The sequence below is a fragment of the Squalius cephalus genome (genome assembly GCF_949319135.1).
Source record: "Squalius cephalus genome assembly, chromosome: 18".
Lineage (NCBI taxonomy): Eukaryota > Metazoa > Chordata > Actinopteri > Cypriniformes > Leuciscidae > Squalius > Squalius cephalus.
This window is the reverse complement of record NC_137139.1, coordinates 14,923,225-14,941,306: the sequence shown is the minus strand read 5'-3', so window position 1 is coordinate 14,941,306 and position 18,082 is coordinate 14,923,225. Positions and strand designations below refer to the sequence as shown.

General features: G+C 37.3%; 1 protein-coding gene across 1 annotated transcript; it reads right to left on the bottom strand.

The window, feature by feature from the left end:
* Positions 1 to 2,351: 2,351 nt before the first annotated feature.
* On the bottom strand, positions 2,352 to 17,070 carry rybpa (RING1 and YY1 binding protein a). Its single transcript, XM_079850122.1, has 5 exons — positions 16,931 to 17,070; positions 16,383 to 16,508; positions 9,181 to 9,792; positions 6,391 to 6,483; positions 2,352 to 3,630 (listed from the first exon to the last, which is right to left on the bottom strand). The coding sequence occupies exons 1-5, from the start codon at positions 16,954 to 16,956 to the stop codon at positions 3,381 to 3,383; spliced, it is 1,107 nt and encodes a 368-aa protein (XP_079706248.1). The 5' UTR covers positions 16,957 to 17,070; the 3' UTR covers positions 2,352 to 3,380.
* Between the last annotated feature and the right edge of the window lie 1,012 nt (positions 17,071 to 18,082).

Genomic DNA, 18,082 nt, shown 5'->3' with positions numbered 1-18,082 from the left:
TTAAACCACAACCTTTTAAAAATGATATATTTAACGATACCTTTTGCATTTCTCATCCAAACAATGTCAAACTTGGCACTGCACTTACTCGTGCCCGTGGCGAGACACCCGTCGAGTTTGAAATCAATCGGACTAACGGTTCGAGAGATATGCGAGGAACAGACACACACACAGACAGACAGACAGACAGACAGACAGACAGACAGACGTTTCTGTAATTTATAGATAGATATAAAACCAATACATCAGATCTCCTCGAATCCATTAAAAACATTAATGTGTGTGTGTGTGTGTTTCAAGTGCGACAAAAGTAGTGTCTTGTCTTGGACCCCTCCGATGATGACAGGATTTTCATTTTTGGGTGAACTATATCCCTTTAAATAACTGGTTTAATTTTAAAAAACCCTGATGAAAGAGCAATCATAAACTGGTAGCTGATTTCTAGCTTGTCCGTTTGGTGGTGATAGTTATTTGAGCATCTTGGACCATCAAAAAACAGTTTAACTAAAAATGTAAATAAAACCAAAATAAAATAAAATATAGCCTAATATAAATATTACATGAAAAACTTAAAATTCTTAAATGCAAACTAGGGATTAGATTCGTGAAATTGAGTTAAGATAATGTCATCTTGGTGTCTAAATTTAAATTGAAGCACTACAATTACAAACCTAATAAATATAAAATTTGTAAAAGCTGAAATGAAATGTATTTTTTTTTTATTATTATTATTATTAAATGACAAAAGCAAACAACAAAATAACTAAAAAATAAAAATTAAATTAAATTAAAACTGAAAACTAATTTAAATATGAATAGTTTGTAAATAATACTAAAACAACACCAAACCAGTTTGCTGCTCTGGCCAGATTAAAGTCACCATGAGATCAATATTGACAAATCTTATTTTTTATGGAATATTGCAGTATCACATTGCAGCAACATCTCTTCTCTTCTCTGATGACACTGGCATGAGGGTGGGACAACCTGTCACTCACATGAGATCCACCAATAGCAAACCACAACCATCCAATCAATTTCTGATAGAAAAAAATCAAGTCCCTCACATTTTTTTCTTGCTCGAGAAGCTGTTTCACTCAGACAAATGTCACAATAGGGAACAAAACTATCGCAACTTACATTTCATGCTGACTTTAAGGTAGTTTTTTGGAGCTGCTAACGACCAGTTTAAATCAGCTAGAAACTAACTAAATTATGTTCCAAAACACAGACACCAGATGGTGGATAAGACATGTTACTGTATCAACATCCTTTGTATGCCCTTCAAGTTAAAGGATTAGGGGGAAGGAATTTCAGAAACAACAAGACAAGAATGTCTTACTTTTCTAAATTAAGCTGCGCAGGTTTGCTAAACATGTAGGTAGATTCAATGGATCTCTTGATTCAGGCAGTGGGGTCATGTACATATGCCTAAACATCAACATTTAAACAAATGATCATTAAGTATATTTCACTTGGGGGAATTAAGTCAATTTATCTAAAATAAAGGCTAAATGATTAAAGCTGGTTAATAAACAGAACTGCATGAGTCGAGTGGAAGAACATTATAGCCGGAACTACTTCTCTGTTTATGTCTATGACCAGTCACACAAGTACTGGGATACTCCGCAGCGGTGCCGCCCCGACCAGTCTAAAACAGTCCCAATATAAACACTTATTATAGGTGTACCGTAGTGATTCAGGATAAGACAAAAACACGGTTTGGAAAATGGATTCATGATGTACTCGCTCATTATATACATTTTGAACACAAAAAGTTACGGACTGCAGCTATACATTTAGTATGCATCAAATGCAAGCAATATTGGATGAGTATAGAACTCTATTACATCAAAATTGCAATAAACAATTAATCAATGAACTAGTGAAAGGGCTTGTGGGATTATGAGCACCCATCTTAAAGTCACAATGAAATGGAAGGACAGATCTTTTTCCCCCAGTATTGTGACGTACATCTGACTTGGTTCTTCTGTGCATCTGTTGTTGATTGGATGTTGAGATGTTGCAATTGCTCTCAAAAGTGGAGACAAACGACTAAATGATTAGGAAAGTCCTGCATAGAGAGAAGTCTGTCACTTCATCAGAGGGTACAGTTATGACATTTTGATTCAAAATTAAGAGAAAAAAAAAGTTTTTTTTTATAAATGAAAGATATGCACAGATAAATCATTCACAATAAGATCCACAACACACATTTAGAATAGATAGGGCAAATTTCCATTTCATGCTGACTTTAGCACAGTAAACATTGGTTACTATACAAGAATATAACCGCTTGTGGAAAAAGTTAACCATCACATCAAAATGCCCAAAATGTTTGGAGACCTCAATGAGTTTGAGAAGGTTTTTATTAACTTCATTAGCTTCTAGATTTTTAACAAAGGTCAGAATGAGTGTAAACCTGTGCAAAATGTCCTTATGGGCGAGAAGAAGCCAATTTTTACAACATAATGCTATATTGGGAGTTAATCAGTGATCAATTTTCAGTAGAGATCTTGGTAAACCGTAAATATACTGTATGAAATCTCACAAATAGATAAGCTGCTTCATATTCCAACAACTGCCAGTTTCATTCTTCACACTTTCTGAGCGTCTTTGCCATGAAGATGAATAATAGACAGTCCTGTGAATCTCAATATAATTTTACAAGAAATATTCAAAGGTTTAAAGTCTAAAAACAGAGAAAGATAAAGACCGATATTCTAAATACTCTCTTATCATCTTGTGAACCACAAAACATGTCTACATGGTACACCGTATGGATTTCAAAATTGGCCTTGCATTTATAATAATACTGTAAACTCACATAATCACAGTTTGTGTTTCCACCATGTAAACACACAAGAGTTTGTCATATGAAATAATAAGGGAACAAATCTCCCTGTACACGGTGGTCAAGCGTGATCTTATTGTCGAGAACTCGCGTTTTACAAACAGCTGCAGAAACGGATCGTTGACTCGGAGCTGTCTGAGAAATGAAGAAATGAGCTCAGATACTGTACATTTAGCATAAACGAATCTACGTTCTAAACACAAAGTCTGCACGATTTAATGACAATGAACAATAATAATGCAAACTTGGGAGCGCTGATTTCCGTGGTGCACAAACATGGATTATATCTGGTAGGAGTAGGGCACAGAATATACAGTGGGTCTCGGCGTGACAGTGACTCACGTGAACATCAACACATCAATCTACAGGGTGCTCCACGAGGGTTTTCGACAGGTACGTTTCTGCCGGTGTGTCAAGATGGACATTGTCTGAATGGGTTGGAAAGATCCCTCTTCCATGTACAGTTACGAGTGTAGGAGCTCCAGGCCTCGTCCAGTGAGATTGGCGTATCTGAATCGCTTCCCCTTCACAGGGTCTCGTTCTGCCCAGAGGAGTGGTCTCTTCTTGGCGTGGAGGCGCGGGACGACCCCTTGTCTGTGCTCTCCGAGCTGGAGCTCAGGTGCTGCTGCTCAGAGCCAGCACTGGAGGTGACCGTGGAGGAGGAGGTGGAGGAGGAGCGAGTCTTCTCCTTAAAGTCTGTGATGATGACAGTCACATTGCCCACTGTAATAGCGAGCTGCTGAGCCGAGCTCCTGTCTATGTTCTTCAGTTTAGGTCTGAAGAGCAACAGAAAAACAGAGCAAGAAGGAATTACACATGTATTAAAATACATCTTTATTTATATTTAGATATTTATATCACACATACATACATATACATACACACATATATATATATATATATATATATATACACACACACATATATACATACATAGAAATAAATGTGTAGTGTGTGTGTGTGTGTGTGTATATATATATATATATATATAGTATGCCTGGTACGATATAAAACTGTAGTGTTCAATATTAAAGGGTAATTTCCCAGTAAAATAAATTCTGTCATCGTTTACTCGCCCTCATGTTGTTATTAACAGGGTTATTATTGTCAGTGTTGGGTGTAATGCATTACTAAGTTATTAATTACTGCAATCTAATTACTTTTCACTTGAAAAAGTAAGGTAAGGGATTACTCTTAATTTTTTTGTCATTTAATTACAGTTACTTCTGATGTAATTGCATTAGATACTGTATAGACTATAGAACAATTCTATATAAAACAAAAGTGGATTTTACATCAACATTTAACATTTAATTTTAGAATGTATAAAATGCAATTTTATATTATTTATTTAAAAGAGCAGTTTCATGTATATCATCTTCAAACCTTTTTAGAAAGAGTAATTAGTACAGTAATCAGATTACACTGTTGAAGATATAATTAGAAGCTAGTAATTAATAACTTTTATTAGAGTAACTTACTAGGGATGCACAGATATGAAAATGTTGGCCGATATCGATAACTGATAATTCTTTACATTTGAAACCCGACAACCGATATATTGGCCGATAAATCTAAATCCAAATTTTTATATAATTTTTGGGAGCACGATTACAAAAACAGAAGTCCCAAGCACTTCAACATGAATCAAACATAAAAAGTACAGTAGCCTAGTTTGAACTAGTGTACGTTTAATTTTACACTCCTATGGCCAACTTTCCTTACCAAAAAAAAATAAATAATTCTAATCATTTCAAGCAATTAAAACCATAATGGCAAACAGTGCGCATCTGAAGTGTCTCAAATGAAGGAAATAATCCATTATTAATCGGCTTCAAGATATTGACCAAATGTTCTTATCGGACCGATAACAATATAACATAAAAATACATAAACATATCAGCCTATATCGATATGGTGCATCCCTCTAACTTAACCAACACTGATTATAGTTAACTCAAATTAAAACAATAAAAAAAAAACATTTACATTACTTTATATATATTTTATTTCAGTAAACATTTATTTCAAAAAAATATTCAACATTTATTTCAGCTAGTTGTCAAGGCATCATTTCTCATTTTCCATTAGTTAAACTTTAAAAACTGAAATAAAAAAAAACAATAAAAACACTATAGACATTTAAAAAAAAAGAGGGGGAAAAAATAATAAAAATGACAAAAACACATACAAAAAACCCTAAAATAATACTGGTTCCAAACCTAATGCTCTTATTAATCTTCGAAACACCAATAAAGATATTTTAATGAAATCTGAGAGATTTCTGTCCCTCCATTGGAAGTTCACACAACCAAAACTTTCAAACATCATGAAGTTAAAAAAAAAACATTGTAAAAGTAATCCATATGAATCGAAGAGACACGATCACTTGCACGATGAACAGATTTAGTTTAGGCTTTCATCCACACATAAACAAATATTGTAAATGTAAGCCCAAACATGCTTGCAACCAATGAGGTTTGTTCCCTCGCATCAAGCAAGTGCGTTTGACCCTACATTTACAATATTTGATGTGCTCTATATGCGTTTCTTTCATTTTTTGAAGTGTCAAAGTTTTGGTGGAATGGACAATGGAGTGACAAAAATCCCCCAGGTTTCATGAAAGATATTTACATTTGTGTTTTGAAGATGAATGAAAGTCTTACGGGTTTGGAAAAACAGTAATTAATGACAGATCTTTCATTTTCGTTTGAACTATCCATTTAAATATAGAGCAAGTTAGCATCGTTTAAAGGTGTGACGAGCAGTTTTTTGATTGTTTTGGCAGCGAATGCAATATTTGCACAAAAACTGTCTTTCCAAAAACCATTGGCAGCCATTCCAAAGTGTATGCAAAAGTAAATGTTTTTGCAACCAATAATTAATTCAGTCTTTTAATAAGAGGATAAAGAGAGTATTATTTAGCTGGTCATGTGATAACACCCTTTATAAGGGTTGGACTCTCTTCTGCACAATAAAACAGCTTTTTCTAGGCCACTAATATGGCTATACAAATATACTTTGTATAAGTGTACACTAAAAGTACTTTAAACTGAAACTTTCATTACGGAGTGTATATTTAAATGTGTCATTCATCCCAAAGTTCTGCATATATGATAATCCAGGTTTAGCGGTCTACATTGCAGGCAAGTTAAAGAGCCCATGGATTATGCAATGGAAAAGACTATTAGCCGCTCATTGGATTTCCCCTTAATAACTCAAAGCAGTAACAGTTTAAACTCAATGTGAAGTCTTTAGTAGGAATCAAGAATACTCGAATAATGCAGGTAGAAACCTGCCTTAAAGTCAGTGTAATTGAAGTAACAACAAAGCTTTTTTTTTTACGTATCGTGATGAACATCCAAGTTTAACGGCATTATAAAAAAAAAAAATAATAAAATAAAAAAAAAAGTAGGGTGACGGGGAGGGAGACTTGGCTCTATCCATTGGTTATTGAATGGATGGATAGATTCATTCATACCAATTCATGCCGACTTTAAGAAAACTGTTTAAGATCAGATCAGTTTTGAACTTACCGAGAAATTATAGATTTGTTATTCTTCGTGACAGACTTCCCAGCCTTCATGCCGTTACTTTCCCCAGCTGGACCTTTCTGAATGAGTTTGGGCCTGTAAAGTTACAATATGCATTAGTAAACTATTACCATTCAATTATTCCCACACTTCCTAGACTCAAGTGTTAACACGTTTTTGTAGCTGGCCTGCAGTCCTCCATTCGTGTTTTCATTAACTTTTGCATTTATTCATTTAGCAAATGCTTTCATCCAAAGCGACTTACAAATGAGGAACATTACAAAAATGGGTGCTTGTCTCATTTAAGCTTAGCATTTAAATATCACCCGCACAGTACATGAGTCAAGTGTCCAAAAAATGAATATTTTTGTACAATACTTGTACTGCTCCTGTTTCAATCAGCCCTGAATAGAAAGAAGACAAAACAGAATGAAACCATTATAGAGCGCAACAGTGTCCGCCCACTTTTGCAGCGGCCTTGGTTCCGGAAGCATTTTTTTTTCCCATCTGGATTTTTTAAAGCGTTATAAGCCATGAACCAAACCAACCAGCTACAAGGTGAATCCCAACATTACAAACTTTGATTTGAAGCAAAAAAGTATTTTAAAATGGGGTAAAACGTGCCCCACGACTGAGCCTGGTTTCTCCCAAAGTTTATTTTCTCCATTCTGTCATCTTATGGAGTTTGGGTTCCTTGCCACTGTCGCATCTGGCTTGCTTAGTGGAGGACACTTAATATTCAACAATATTACTGTACTGACACTGTTGCATGAGAACTGAACTGAGCTGGACGATGACATCACTGTTTTCTGCAGAACTGCTCTATATATATATAAAATTAACTAATTTAATAATTGATGATCTTTATAACGGAACCGAATCAACATCAGCTGAACGATGACACTATTTTCTTTTAGAGCTGCTGTACAGCCGAAATGAACTGCATCATTGAATAATTTTCCTGTTATCACTGCAAAGCTGCTTTGAAACAATCTCTATCGCATAAAACGCTATATAAATAAAGATGGCTTGACTCGAAAGAGCACTGCCAATGACAAATTAAAAATTCAATCTTAGGGAGATTCCATTATGTCATCCATGGTGCTTCATGGGAGTGGGCGGCCGTTAAGTGTGCTTGTTTTGTTTCTGATTGGTGGAGATTCACTGCAGAATCATGGGTAATGTAGTTTTTCACCAGGAATTCCCGTTAAAGGTAGGGTAGGCAAAAAAAAATTACACTTTGTTATTCTGGTTTAAACTCTCTTCACATCCTGATAGCAATCAATAATAGAAGCAGTCTAAATATATATATATAAAAAAAAAAATTATATGTATCTTCTGTGGAAGTCTCAGGACCAAAATAATGTTTGTCCAATCATTGCCAATCAATTTGTCCAATCAATTCAGTCTGAAAGCAATTATATGATGTTCTATCTGCCTGTTAATATATGCATTTCCATACCTCCGCGCACCTACTCACGCAGACATCACACATCATCCTCATTACATGAGGATATGCAGAGTTGTAGACAGACAGTCACCAAGCACCACAAACAAACACCAGCCACCTTACAGTTCCTCCTGAACCAAAACAATGAGCTTATGCTGCGTTCACACCATGTCGTAAACATAATAGCACAAGATAGCAACCTGTAATGTTCTACCTGATTCACCTGACTCTTATGAGTTTCTCTGGCAACACCATCAACGCCGAAATTGTGCACATTCATGTACTGTAGAGGAGGTGAGGCTTTGGAGACTCTCTGAAGGGATCTTATACTTTCAAAGCTAGCTTGCTATTGCTATCCTCTCCAAAATTGCCTACCCAACCTTTAAACATTATTATTTAAAAATAAGTTGAAATAATGCAGGCTGATGGCTTCAACAAATATACCATCGATTAACGAACGTGTAGCTCACAGTAGTCGTTGTATCTTCAATGGTTATCGTCAAAAATCAGTTCGAAATGAATGGGATTTTTACTTCTGGAACCCGACTGTTGCACCCTAATGTAAAATTGACAACGTGTCAACAGGTTTAGAAGAAATTGACATCATGAATTAGTTGCATGTGTTTGTCTTTGACAGCCCTTATACCAATATCTGATTTACTGCTGCACGATTAATCGGAATGAAACCACAAGCGATTTGGCAAAGGATGCGATTATTTAATGTGCAGCTTGTCAGTGAAGCACGGCTCTGTGATCAGTAGTAAATACTGCTCCATCTGAAAGCCAGAGGGCGCTCTCACGCAGACACGCCAAATATGCCCCGCAGAAGTAGACAATGCACATCATTCATGGGCTTACTATCGCTGTAGCTGAATAAACAGAAGATTGAAATGCTTTGATTGATTAAACATGACTAATAAACACACCACTGCCTTATTCTGTCTAAGAAGCCACATCATCTCACAAAAGGATGAGCTCAACTGTCATTATGAAGTGAGTTTGGAGTAAAAACATGTTATTAAATGTTGACTTTTGGTGGACAAGAAGTTCATAAATGCTTCATGTTTGGAAAGATGTTATAAACGTTATAAACGACTCAAACTCGCAGTGCTTTCAGATGGAGCAGCATTTCCTACTGATCACAGAGCCGTACTTCACTGACAAGCTGCACATAAAAAAATAAGAACAAAAAAAATGAAAAAGATTTCATAATCGCAATAAGCCAAATCGGTTTAAACGAGATTTCATGTTAATTGCAATTAATTGTGCAGCCCTAATCTGACTGGATCAAACCAGGGCCATAAAAGACTATTTGCGGAGCATGGTTGCATAACACCACTCACTTTATCTTCTTAGCAGTGGGTTTTTTACTGGGCGTCAGGCTTTTATGTCTCTCTTTGTGTTTCTCCACCATGGCTCGCTCTATTTTCCCTTTTTTGATTTCCTCTCTCTCTGCACCCATCCTCTCTGCGGGCTGCATTCCAGAGTCTGCCGTGTGCGGATGATCCTTATCCATGTGCTCTCTGTGAGGCTGAAGTTTTTCCAGCATTGCTCTGTCCGTGTGCTCTCTGTCTGTTCTGTTGTGCTGCTGCTGCTGCTGCTGCTGCTGCTGCTGTTGTTGCTGCTGCTGCAGCAGGTTTGGGGTCAGTCCTGTTCGCTCAGGCCCCCTGTCTGTATCGAGCATTTGCGGTTTGTCCAGCCCGCGTTCCTGTCTCCGATCCTTTTGAGAATGTCCACGTTCAAGCTGAACTCCATCCAGACCTAATCTCTCGGGATGGTCGGAGTCAGGGTGGAGACTGCTGAGTCTATCTGAGTCGGAGTTGTCCATGTCGAAGTGGTCGTCGTCAGGCAGGTGTCTGTCTGTCCTTTCCCTTCTTTCTTTCTTGGCTGGGGGTGGGGCGGCGCACTGTTGAGCGACCTGCTGTGCCACGAGTTGAGAGTTTATCCTAGGTTTTCTGGAAAAGATAATGTTACCAGAAATCAAGTGCTATGCCAATATATAGGGAGCAGGACAGGATGAACTCAGGTAAAGTGGGACCGTTTCTGCTACTTTGCCACTGGCGTTTTAAAATATGATGCCAGACAACCCTCACACGACACCATTTTAGAAATGGTATGCAAAAGAAATGCTAAATGAAATGTTAAATACAAAACCTAACATGTCCCATTTTACCTACATTTATACTAATATGTTCAGTTCATTTTGGACACACGTACTAAGTACTACTAGTTTCCATATTCGTTTTAAAGGACAAGTTCGGTATTTTACACTTAAAGCCCTGTTTACAGATCGTTTCTGATGAAATAGAACTGTTAAGATTAAAATTTGGACAAATGCTGCTGTCCCGAGAATTTTAGGTTTCTTTCGCGTTCCCCAAAACCTCCAGAATGGGTGTATAGGTGCACTGGAACAGTCCTTCCTAATACGCATTAAACTTTCGTTTACAAAGACGTGAAACTCACCGAGTGGTCAGGGGTGTTCACTGATATGTTCACACAAAAATCGCTGCAAAATATGCTTTCCAACAGGTGTTTTACCATTCGTTGTAAAACTGTGGACCTATTTTTCCAAACGTCTCACATCCGTACATTCTTCCGTTGAGAGCTTGAATAATAGACACTCCAGCCCAGTTGGTGGCTATAATGCACCTTTGCAAGCAAACCACTGGCATTTCAGTTTGCGATCCGCCGTAAAAAAAAAAACACAAGAAGAAGAAGAAAACCCCATTTCAGTTTCCGCGCGGAGTAATACCGTACCTCACATCACATCCAATACAAGTCAATGGAGGAGACAAAAACTACGATAAAACCTGTTGGAAAGCATCTTTTGCAGCGATTTTTGTGTGAGCATATCAGTGAACACCCCTGACCACTCGGTGAGTTTCACGTCTTTGTAAACGAAAGTTTAATGCGTATTAGGAAGGATTGTTCCAGTGCACCTATACACCCATTCTGGAGGTGGGGGGGGGGGAAGCGAAAGAAACCTAAAATTCTTGGGACAGCAGCATCTGTCCAAATTTTAATTTTAACCGTTCTATTTCATCAGAAACGATCTGTAAACAGGGCTTTATGTGTAAAATACCGAACTTGTCCTTTATTTGTAAAATCATGAAAACTATTAAATGGATGTATGGGAATTATAATGACCCTAAAAATGTTAAATGAATCAATAAGACACCCCTCTTTAAAAGTTTGGGGTCAGCAAGATATTTTTTGAAAGAACTTAACACCTTTATTCAGTAAAGATGCATTAAATCATGACAGTAAAGACATGGGAGACTGAAGAAATGTTGTTCTTTTCAAATTTATATTCATCAAAGAAAAAAGTTTTGTGGTTTCTACTAAAATATGAAGCAGCACAACGGTTTTCAACATTGATAATAATCAAATGTTTCTTGAGCATCAAATCATCATATCAGAATGATTTCTGAAGGATCATGTGACACTGAAGACTGGAGTAATGATGCTGAAAATTCAGCTTTAAATCACAGGAATAAATTACATTTTAAAATGTATTCAAATAGAAAACACATTTTAAATTGTAATACTATTTTACAATATCACTGTTTTACGTTTCTTTTTCGGTCTCCATAAAAAAAAAAATCTTACCGGCCCCAAACTTTTGACCAGTAGTGTATAATTTAAAAAGCTTTAAAATATTTGAAAATATTACAACATATTGCAAAATGTGAATTATCTATTGTTAAAGGCTGTCAATATATAAGAACTGATGGAAGCAACTCTGTTTGGAAAAATGGCATGCTATTGACCAAAGCAAATAGTCTCAAAATGGCAATGACTTGGCTGATATATCAAGGGCCGGATTTATGTATAGGCATTCTAAGCCAGGGGGGGCCCAGGAGAAGAAATTATATTTTTTAATTATTATTATTTTTTCACTCTAATGCTAAAACTATGTAAGACAATAACTTAACCCTAACCCCTAACCCTAACCTATAAATTAATAAAAAAAATATATATATATATTTTTTTTTTAACATAAATCATTACTATGGTCACCCTTTACATCTGCCAGTGGGTTTTGCAAATATTTAATCACTGAAAAGTATTAAAAATAGCTTGTGACAAAACTCTCCATTGCCTCCTCAAACTGTCAGTCAAACCTCATAACTCCGCCCCATCTCTATCCTGAATGAAGTGCGACAAGCAGTTTGGAGCGTCTCTGCTTATTCTCTGAATAAATACAGCGTTTTCTTTAGTCAGGAAACACTATACTAAATGGTAATCTTTTATGTATTTGAGGAGTGGATGAGAGCGTCTTGCATTTGTCCTCGAGTCACAGCCAAAACAGCCTGTGTGTAGCGATACATTATAATGTGAGATTTTGGCCAAATGACAGACAAATTAACAACAGAAAACCAGAGGGGTAAAAACGAGCGCCCACAAAGCTACAGCTATAATAACCTTCATAACTTTAAGCTGATGAAAACGTGATGCGATGGACTGACTGCCTCCGATGCAGCCGATCTAATGACAAAAAAACAAAACACATTCACTGGAAAAACACTTCATTTGAGCTTGATTTTGGTAAAGTGTTAATAATATAATAATGACACATGCAAGTATATGATCATATATAAAGCCACAATATCAAATTTGACAATCAGTGTTTAATTATTTTAAAAAAAGAAGTGTTTTTCCCACTTATTTCCTTTAAAAGTAGCGGTTTTGGTCATACGGTGTGAGGGGGCCCAAAAGTAGCTTTTGCCTATGTCACAATATGAGGTAAATCCAGCCCATAATCCATAATTACAACACCTGAAGTTTCATGTCTCTATTTTCTCAATACTATATTAGAGCATTAAGAGATCAATTCTAGGCAACCAAGTTTGCTTTAAGGGTATGAGTGAGGGGTGTCTACTGGAAACATTATCTCTCTGAAAAAAAAAAAAGAGTGAGTTTCAGAGAGAATCACAGTAAATATTCATGGATCTGAGTTAATAATACCCCGCTGGCAGTTCATGTCATTGATTGGCGGCTCTCTATGATGCTCTAATTATATTACCTGCTCCAGATTTAACTTCATACTGACAGCACATTACCTCCATTCCCTAATCTCATTAAAAGAACAAAGAAGTTCATTCTGCTAAATAAATCCAAATAAAAATATTCTCTTTGCTGCAACGTCCTAAACATTAACATAACCCCTTTTTATAAGACCTAGACATTGCATCCCACCACCCCACCCCACCCCACCCCACCACCACCACCACCAGCAATTAACTGTGATTATGGCGTTATATCACAGTTTTGAATTTTGCCAAAATCCCCATTGCAAAGTTTGACAACTGAAAAACTACTTTGACCATTTTTTGCATTATTATAGGTGTGTGGTCCACTCTACAGCACAATACTGGGTTTCTGTGTGGTACTAGGAATGCACAGATGTATCAGCCAATAATTTTTGGCCACCTGTTTAAAAACAGCCAATGATATCCTGTCAATCATAAGGAGGTGGAAAAACACGTCAGACTGCAAATCATACTGTGTGTGTGTGTGTGTGTGTGTGTGTGTGTGTGTGTGTGTGTGTGTGTGTGTGTGTGTGTGTGTGTGTGTGTGTGTGTGTACGTGTGTGTACGTGTGTGTACGTGTGTGTACGTGTGTGTACGTGTGTGTGTGTGTGTGTACGTGTGTGTGTGTGTGTGTGTGTACTTGTACAACTATCTTTGTGAGGACCAGTTTGAGTTTTAGACCATTGGAGTGAGGACAAAGAGAGTAAAGTGAGGACATTTTGACCGGTCCTCACTTTCTGAGAGCCCTTTAAAGGCCTGTTTGAGGGTCAAGACTTGGTTTTAGAGGTAAGGTTATAATTAGGTTAAGGGTAGGTTTAGGGTCAGGGTTCGGGTTAGGCACTTAGTTGTGATGGGTAAGGTTAGGGTAAGCGCCTAGAGATTGCATTGTGTCAATGAATGTCCTCATAAAGATAGATGTGCAAGAATGTGTGTGTGTGTGTGTGTGTGTGTGTGTGTGTGTGTGTGTGTGTGTGTGTGTGTGTGTGTGTGTGTGTGTGTGTGTGTGTGTGTGTGTGTGTGTGTGTGTGTGTGTGTGTGTGTGTGTGTGTGTGTGTGTAAAATATCGTGTTGAATCTAGGGCCTAAGTTAACGTGACAATAACAATAGCGACATAAAGCAGGCTCTATTTTACCCTATGAATCACCTGTAGTTCAAGCCAGGGTTACCAGCTCCACGGTTTTTGCCACAGCAAATATTATTTGTAGTGCGCCTCCCATCTAATAATCGCAAAGAGCTTTGTGCTTTGTTACTTCTGATAAAAACAAAGTCTCAGCTTTTCAATTCTGTCCATATTATCACGAAATTGAAACAATAAATGGTGTTTTCACGCTCTTAAATGTGTGGTGACAGATTGCTGTAGTGTCCGGAGCGCGAGTCTTCTCTTCCTCTTCAATACATGTTATAGCACAAAAAAAACATGCATGAACATCAAAAGGCATGTTGAAATATACAGTACAACTTACCAAAATGTATCATGCCTCAGCCTCATGTAATCGCTCAATCAGTGTTTCAACCGTGGAAAGACATCAACAAAACAGCTTGTGGATAATGTCACTTAAAGGGATTGTTCACCCAATAATGAAAATCATCCCATGATTTACTCACCCTCAAGCCATCCTAGGTGTATATGACATTCTTCTTTCAGACGAACACAATCGTAGTTATATTAAAAAAGATCCTGGCTCTTTCAAGCTTTATAATGGTAGTGAATGGGGGGGGGGTGAGATTTTGAAGCCCCAAAAAATGCATCCATCCATCATAAATAATAATCAGACGGCCGTATGCATCGATTTGCAGCAGGAGAGTGACCCCTAACCTGACACATGACGTATTGACGAACGTGGAAGCACAGAGGATAGAGCAAAACAAAACACCACGCTACTCCTGCATCATACATCATGCGTTGGGTCAGAGGTCACTCTTACGCCGGAACTAGAATCACGTACGGCTGTTACCAGAAGCCAGTAAATATAGTTAATAAAGTTATAAATATGGATATTTTCTGTACAAAAACGCATCGCTTCGCTTCAGAAGGCATTTATTAACCCACTGTAGTCGTATGGATTACTTTTATGATGGATGGATGCACTTTTTTGGGCTTCAAAAGTTACCATTCACTCTCCCATTATAAAGTTGGGAAGAGCCAGGATCATTTTGAATATAACTCCAATTGTGTTTGGATGAAAGAAGAAAGTCATATACACCTTGAGGGGGAGTAAATTATGGGGTCATTTTCATTTTTTGGTGAACCAACTCTTTGAGAAAATTAAACTATCTAAATCAGTATCGGCAGATATCATTCTGAATAATCGGCTATAGGTATCGGCAAGGAAATTTTCCTCAGCTGTTGCTACTCTGGTGTAGACGACACTCATTCAAGTCAGCAGAACGGCATCATCAAACAGCCTCTCTACAAGAGAGCACGGACTGATCCTGTTGCTTCAACAAAGCTAGAAAATCAACATTCAAGCATGCAATTTATGCCGAGAGGAGATGCCTGCGTGCTTCACAACGTACACACAATACATGAAAAGACTGTCACTTTGGCAGAGATATATAACACCTGCGATAGAGCCACATTCATCCCACTAGAAGATTTAGCTGAAAACATGTAGGTAATGGAGCAAAACTTAAAAGGATATGGTGTTTCTTTCATGATCGGTCAATTTCAAGAGCAATTTCCTTTTGAAAAACATGAAAAACTTTGCAAATATATTGGGGTTTAAACGTCTGAGACCACTGTAGAATTAATTATTATTTGTGCATTTTTAAGGATATAATACAATATTTTTTATAAGAATTGCCAGCATTAAAAAAAAAATACATTTCAGAATGTCCATGTCCATCTTTTTTTGAGAATGCTCCAGAAAGAACCTAACGTTTCTGATATTTTGTACAAAACAGGTCACATGTTCAATGCCACACATTTGCTTATTTGATTAGTGACCTAAAAAAAAAAAATTTGTACACACATGCTGATTCTTTAAATGCTTCCTTCTTCACCATGGGCCTGTATATCTTTTCCTTTTTTTTCCCTTTTTTTACAGACAGACCCCTTTCCTACATCTTGGCTGCACGCCAATCGTCCCCTAAATTCTAGCACATAACATCATTAATATGATAGCATCAGTGCATTAGCCTACATCAAGCTGCAGAAAACAGCAGCGTGTTTCATATTTTGCACAGTACTGAACAAACAGCTCAGCGTGCATAACAAAACATCAACGCTGCACTAACAAATCAGATGCTTAATGCAGCATTTCATTTCCTATAGGATCATATAATGGGGCCCTGCGCACAGACCAGGACACCTCCATACCAGCCGGATCCTGTCCTAGAGTGTCATTGAAATTCTACAGGAATCAAATGACGTCAGCATGGATAAAGACACAATCCACAACAACAAGCCTCAATATCAATTTTGACATCCTCGCTGCATGCATGCATGTGCAATGTGTTTATGGTGGCTATGAATGCCTAACTCCCTCTTATAAGCTGCAGTGTCACTTTACCTTGTAGATGTACCTTTCCGCACATCACATATACTGCATTTGAATGCCTCTGCACTGTTTTTGAAGGTGCAGACGCTACAGTCCCAAAATCCGTTGTCTGCAGAGGGCTTGGCTTGTCTTTTTGGCCTGCAAGATTTAAAGAGGAAATGGTTAGGGTATTTTAATAGCATGCTGCACCCTAATTAGTGCGAGTGTCATCATATGCACTTAATTCTGCGTGCTGTCGTAGAAGACGCCTGTCCTTTACAAACACACAATAACACTTGCAATTTGACGATGTTGCATGCCTAAGGGATAAAAGGGCTTTATCTGTTGAAAAAAAGGCGAAGAAAGAAGAAGAGAGGAGGCGTTTCCTAAATTCCCTTTGTCTAAAGCTGGATACCGGGAGTCAGGCAAGGCTTCGTATCCGCCATGGCTGCGCTTTTTTTCCGTTAAATCCGACCAGGAAAAATAAGTAGACTTCAACCGCACTACGCGGCTACTCTTCCATGTACACAAACGCGCAAGATGCTTTATGAAAAGACAGAGGAAATTAGATGTTTCTATACCTGGATGGGCTTTTCTTGTCGCCCATAATGGGAGAAACACCGTCTTCCAGAGGAGGGGGCTTCTGTAATGTACAGTGTGAGCTCCAGACAGAGCCGCTGCTGCTGATATCGCACACTTGCACTCGCTGACCGCTGCAGCGCGAGGCGTCGGTCCGTCACGTGGCCTCGCCGGAGCCAATCACAGCCTCCGCACGTTTAAAAGTCTAAATGTTTTATAAAGAAATGTGCTCATTGGAAAACTATATACAGCATACTTTTATTGTAACCTATGCAACTAAATAGCAAACAAATAAATAAATTATGGCATGTTTTATAGGATATAGAGTCAAGTCCAAATAAGTCCACACTGAAAATGAAAAACTGGGAATCAAAATGTAATTCGAACCTGGAAATAAGCAAAAATGTTTAACTCTGGATATAAAAAAACAAAACAAAAAACACAGCTCAAACCTGCCTAAGGTGATTTTAGTTGGTCTCCCAGTCTGGTTCGTCTGCAGAAAAACATGATTTTGATGTACAGTAACTTGAATAATAAATATTTAACTCCCTAATTAAATGAGTAAATGTGCCATTGATCTTGTGACTAGGTCAGATGTTCTATTGAAGCACAAGATGCACTTTGGGTCATCTCAAATCATGATCATCAGGTTTAGCATGTAACTTCATTTTAATAATGCAATTCAAAAAGAAGAAGAAAGTAGTAGATTAGAAAATGACAGCAAAATCAGATCAGATCCACATACACTCTTTTTAGCACTCAGATGTATTTGTTATGTATGCATTGTTTGTATGTATGTATGTATGTATGTATGTATGTATGCATGTATGTATCCAAAATTCTTATGCTATTATTTAGTTAGTCTTCAGTGATATTCTTCATTAGATGGCATTGTAAGTACTATTCCAATGCAACCTCATAAGCAAGACATAAAAGATTTAAAAAAAATGCTTTATTATGCTCTTTCTAGACTGAGAAATCACTGCCTCTGCCTAAAAGTCTAAATATATATACAGTATAAATGTTACAAGTTCTGCTTGTTATATTACCTTCAATGTTTTATTTGACGTAGACTGATGCACAGGGTTTTACAGTTTAATATCTAACATATTAGCAAAAAACAAGATTGTTTCTTGCTCCACTATGCAAAATGA

Bases quoted from the DNA above. Each gene is read 5' to 3' on its own strand.
- rybpa (XM_079850122.1), bottom strand. From the start codon at position 16,956: ATGGGCGACAAGAAAAGCCCATCCAG. The intron at 6,484-9,180 runs GTGAGTGGTGTT...GTAACTTTACAG, and splicing joins CCCACTGCTAAGAAGATAAA to GCCCAAACTCATTCAGAAAG. The intron at 3,631-6,390 runs GTAAGTTCAAAA...GTTGCTCTTCAG, and splicing joins AACAAATCTATAATTTCTCG to ACCTAAACTGAAGAACATAG.